Genomic DNA, 5,607 nt, shown 5'->3' on the forward strand with positions numbered 1-5,607 from the left:
GTCTATTTCATCATTTATTGCTTCTTTCCAAAAAGCAGAATCCCTTGAAGGCATAGCCTCTTTGAACGTTTGAGGATCATCCTTTATGTTCATCACAATAGGAATCTTGTTTGTTACAGAATTTCTAGTTCCTTCTACCAAAAAGATGATAGCTTGAGAAGAAATAAAATCTGGACCCAAGTCCTTTTCTTTTCTTGCTCTCAAACTCTTCCTTGGTTCAATCAACTCTTTGTCGCTTAGACGTTTATTGTTTTGATTATTTATTTCTTGTGAAATATTAGTATCATTTTTGGGATATTCTTAATTAGAAGTTGAATCATTGATAAATTTATTTTCAATAAATTCTACCTCTCTTGATTCAACAATTATATTAGACACTAAGTCTAATATTTATATGCTTTAGAATTTTGAGCATATCCTATAAAAGTACCTTTTATGCCTTTTGACCCCAATTTGGTTCTCTTTTGATCAGGAACTCGATAAAAGGTTAAACACCCCCACACTTTAAGATAATTTAATTAGGTTTCTTTCCTTTCCAAATTTCATAAGGAGAAACCTTTCTATGTCTTGATGGTATCCTATTATGGATATGACATGATGTCAATAATGCTTCACCCACAAATTGTAAGCCGATTTTGCATTTAGTAACATTGAATTAACTATATCCACTAAGGTACGGTTTTCCTTCGAGCTCATATTGGTCATGGGTTGAGAACGGGAATTGAACTCTATGAGATCAAATTTCCCGTTGTTCCTCAGTAGCTCAGTGGTAGAGCGGTCGGCTGTTAACTGACTGGTCGTAGGTTCGAATCCTACTTGGGGAGGTTTGGTTCATTCCGAATTCTTGAATTCGAAATGAAAGGGTTGGGTTCGCTTTGACCGTTAAAAGTAGGTAACCCGTTCCCCCTGTCTTTTGTTTGTCTCTATTGCATTCTATCTCATCGTATCCCGTTCGGTTCTGCGATATTTGAGAATCGCCGTCAATACCTCGGTGTAGGTTCGGGATTCTCCCTTGTTCCACAGTCCGGGGCTATTTAAACTAACCAATTCAGAATTCTCCGATGTACTAGTATTAGCAATAGCAAGTGCATCTTTGATGCAGTCATCAATTCTCCCGAGAGTTTTCTTTCCGCCAAACCATTTTGTTGCAGAGTATATGGAGCGGAAGATTGATGCACAATACTATGTAATTCACAAAAGTGATCAAATTTATTAGAAGAAAAAAATATTCTTCACCTTGCAGTGATTCAGGGATCACCACTTATAGATCACGAAGTCTACTTACAAGAATTTGTAATTCATGAATTTGATCCATAACAGGCATAGTATCATTCATAATAAATTCGAAATATTTTATCATAATAAACTTATCTGTTCCTTGTCGTTTAGTATTGTACTTTTCTTCCAAAGATTTCCAAATCTCCAATGGTGATTGAATTAACATATGACCTCAACATGCAAAAGTATCTTCATCATATTTCTTCTTCAATTGAACAATCTCTTCTTCCTCTTTCAGTGTGGAATTTTTCAGCAGCATTGGCAATTGGTGTAGTCTTTGGGTCAATCACATATGCAAGATTGAGAACTAAAAGAAGAAACATCATTTTGTCCTTCCAACGATTGAAGTTCGTTCCATCTAAGCGATCTAACTTGACAAACTCTTGATTAATGACCTTGAACGTGGTGTTTTGATCTTGTGCCATCTTCAAGTACTATCTCTCTAAAATTGTTGGGTATATGGTATGAGAAGATGACAAAATCTTATATTTGTGTAGTGGTTTCAAGGCACGATTAGATCGCTTTCTTTAGAGAGATATTTGTCCCTACACTTAGTTGCTATAAGGTTGATGACAATATTCTCCCAAGATACAATGAAACCTAAGAATTTCTTAATTAGCAATAGTAAGAAATTCTCAACTCTCTTGAACAAAGAAAATCTCTTAATAGTTGATTAAAATGTACACTTAGTACTTATATTTCTGAAATAGTGGACAATGACTTATTTATACATATTGCACGTAGCAATTATGATTAGTTACGTATACAAATTGTTGTGTCTTTTCTATTGCCAATAGATACAATATTTTGAACATACACAATTCTTAAAGAGTTGTGTTCTTTTAGCCAATAGACACAATATTTTGAACATACACAATCCTTAAAAGGTTGTGTCCCTTCAACCAAATGGTACTAAACAGTTAGTAACTGTTTATTAATATTAATAATAATATTAATAATAATATCAATAATATTAATAATATTAATTAATCAAATTTGTAAATACCCTTCAGTGAGGTAGATAGGGACGGATATTACCTAAATCCGACCCCGTTCCATCCCTCTCAAAAATCCACCCGCTAAAAACCGAAGCGGGTAATTACCCACCCCAAGCAGATAGGAGTGAGGTGAGTACTCGCGGATTCGGGTGTATTGCCATCCCTAAATATAGGTACTATATGCTATGTGTATTAAACAAAAACATTGGAAATGAGGTCCAAAATATTGAAGACAATACTCATAATAAGAAAAAGCCGGCCTAGCCAATTATTTCCCATGTAGGACTTTGTCAATGTCACCCTTTAAACCATTAAACCTTAATTCACTATGTATGCTTCTTTTGAATATCAATTCTCTTCTTCGTCCTCATCATTACCTTTTCTTTTCCTTGTTTCTTCCTACCCCATTAGCCAAAAATCATTTCTGGCTTCAAGCACCGATGATCAATTAATTATGGGTCATAAAAGAAAACACTATTGCTTTCTCATGATCTTCACCATGTTGGCCTTTAATTTTGTGGCAACATTGGGTGACACATATGACCAAATTTTGATCAAGTTCAAAAGCTCCTTGTCCAATTCCGACATTGCTTTGAGTAATTGGGGCACGGAGCCAAATCTTTGTAAATGGAATGGTTTATTGTGTGACAAGAAAACACAATCATTTCATGGCTTGAGACTAGAGAATATGGGACTAAGTGGGAGAATTGATGTTGACACATTATTTGAGTTATCAAATTTGACAAGCTTCAGTGTCATAGGAAATAACTTTGAGGGTCCAATGCCTGAATTCAAGAAGATTGTGTGGTTAAGAGCTTTGTTTCTTTCTAATAACAAATTCTCTGGTGACATTGCTAATGATGCTTTTGAAGGTATGAAAAGATTGAAGAAGGTGTACTTGGAAGAGAATGAGTTCAGTGGTTATATTCCAAAGTCCATTGCTGAATTGCCTAAGCTTTTGGAATTGAACTTAAGTGGTAACAGTTTTGAAGGACAAATACCAGAGTTTCATCAAAAGAATCTCAGCTTTAATGTGTTTGATTTATCAAACAACCTATTGGAGGGTATCATACCGCAAAGCTTAAGCAACCAAGATCCAATCCGGTTTGCTGGTAAGTATAGCCTTCTTTTTTTCTTTAAGCAACCAAGATCTTACAATACTTGATTATAAATTTTTAAACTATAAAAAATTAAATTAAATTATGCAAATTAAACCTCCAATCCAAAATAATTAAACCTTTAAATTTTTTCTTTTCCTTGCAACACAGGCAACATAAATCTATGTGGAAAGCCTATGAACAAGAGCTGCAATGCCGATCCTAACGTGACCTTTGACTCCCCTTCTCCTCTTTCTCCAAATGCAAAGAACCGCCGCAATCTTATAATTGCTATCACGGTGGTGGCCGCGGTTGTGGTTGCTTCAATGCTAGTACTTCTTTTCATCTCCGGCCGCCGCCGACGGCCTACGAAATCAAGCAAGAGGCTAAAATCAACACCCCATAAGAATGACTCAGCCTACTATAGTGCACAATCATCAATTGATGTTAATAATAAGAAAGAAGAGAAGGGAGAGTTGAATTTTGTTGGGGAAGATAGAGAGAAAGCATTTGATTTGCAAGGGTTGCTTAGGGCTTCAGCTGAGGTACTTGGTAGTGGAAGTTTTGGTTGTACCTACAAAGCTATGGTTGTGAATAATAATAGTGGTAATGAAGAAGCAGTGGTTGTGAAAAGGTTTAGGCACATGAACAATGTTGGGAAACATGAGTTCTATGATCATATGAGAAGGCTTGGGAGTTTGTCACACCCTAATTTGCTCCCTCTTGTTGCATTCCACTATACAAGACAAGACAAGTTTTTGGTTTATGATTTTGGTCATAATCATAGCTTGGCTACTCATCTCCACGGTATATGTCTACTACTATTCTCTACTTTTTAATTTCTACAAAATAAAATGCAACTTTGATCTCTTATGTTTTGGAGTTTTAAAGTATTTAATTTTACTTTAGGAAATTGTTAAATGGTACAAAAGATTAATTTTTTCTTTTAATATTTAGCAGTAACTATGTGACTAAAACACAAAAAGGATAATTTTAGAAGAAAGTAATAAATTTAAAAAATAATTATTTTTATGTAATTAGTATAAAATTATTTTATATTAACAATACATTAAAATTAAATTCATAAACTTATATAAAATAATTTCACGCGAAATAGTTACATTGGTTGCCCTGAAGTCACAATCACATGTAATTATGTAACCATGTAACCATAATTAGTTCCAACAATTTTGAAGAACTAAGTTTATTTGACTAATAATTAAAGTTTAATTTAGACACATAGAGCTAATCGGTTGAAAATGATGGATGGAAAATCAGGTAGGAAAAATGGATGCATGCTAAAGTGGCCAACTCGTTTAAAGATCATAAAAGGAGTGGCAAGGGGACTTGCATATCTCTACACACAATTTCCAAACCAAAAAGTCCCCCATGGCCATCTCAAATCCTCCAACGTCATCCTCGACGCGGCGTTCCAGCCGCGTCTAACGGAGTATGGCCTTGTTCCGGTGATGAACAAGAGCCATGCTCAGAAATTCATGGCAGCATATAAGTCTCCTGAGTCATCCGACCGGACAACCGAGAAGACGGACGTGTGGTGTCTTGGCATCTTGATTCTAGAAGTGCTGACGGGGAAGTTCCCGGCGAACTATTTAAGGCATGGAGGGAAGGGTGAGAATAATGCTGACCTGGCAAGTTGGGTGAACACGGTGGTGAGGGAAGAGTGGAGTGGAGAAGTGTTTGATGAGGGCATAATGGGAATAAAAAATGGTGAGAGTGAGATGTTGAAGCTTTTGAGAATTGGGATGTGTTGTTGTGAGTGGGATTTGGAGAGTAGGTGGGATTTGAAGGAGGCTTTGGCAAAGATTGAAGAGGTGAAGGAGATTGGGGATAATAATGATTGTGAAGATGATAATAATAATATTAATAGTTCAAATTCTTATTCTTATGTTAGTGAAGGAGATTTGCATTCTAGGGCTACTACTTTCACTCATGACGATTTCTCTTTCTCAATTATTGCTGCTACTTGATGTTCATGCTCAATAATTCTTGCATATATACCAATACTACAATAATCAATTGTCATCTATTATTAAAGGGTGAATTATTGCAATTTATTCTTCCTACTTTATAATTCCTCTTTTTGTTTTATATTTTTTCTCCGGAAGAATTAAAAAATAATCAACAAAAAATGTTGAAAATGATTTGGTGTCAAATTTGAGTATGAAATATCTAGTAATTTTTTTTGTTTGTTTTCAAACAAACCCTCCCCCAAA

At 35.2% G+C, this 5,607-nt stretch overlaps 1 protein-coding gene and 1 non-coding gene across 2 annotated transcripts; both read left to right on the top strand.

Annotated features, from left to right (window-relative positions):
• On the top strand, window positions 753-824 carry TRNAN-GUU. The gene has a single exon. It is a non-coding gene; the product is annotated as a tRNA-Asn (tRNA).
• Window positions 2,642-5,482, top strand: LOC107648455 (pollen receptor-like kinase 2). Its single transcript, XM_016352311.2, has 3 exons — window positions 2,642-3,388; window positions 3,545-4,180; window positions 4,652-5,482. Exons 1-3 carry the CDS (start codon window positions 2,731-2,733, stop codon window positions 5,359-5,361), a joined length of 2,004 nt encoding a protein of 667 aa, XP_016207797.1. The 5' UTR covers window positions 2,642-2,730; the 3' UTR covers window positions 5,362-5,482.

The sequence above is a fragment of the Arachis ipaensis genome, chromosome B06 (assembly GCF_000816755.2).
Source record: "Arachis ipaensis cultivar K30076 chromosome B06, Araip1.1, whole genome shotgun sequence".
Lineage (NCBI taxonomy): Eukaryota > Viridiplantae > Streptophyta > Magnoliopsida > Fabales > Fabaceae > Arachis > Arachis ipaensis.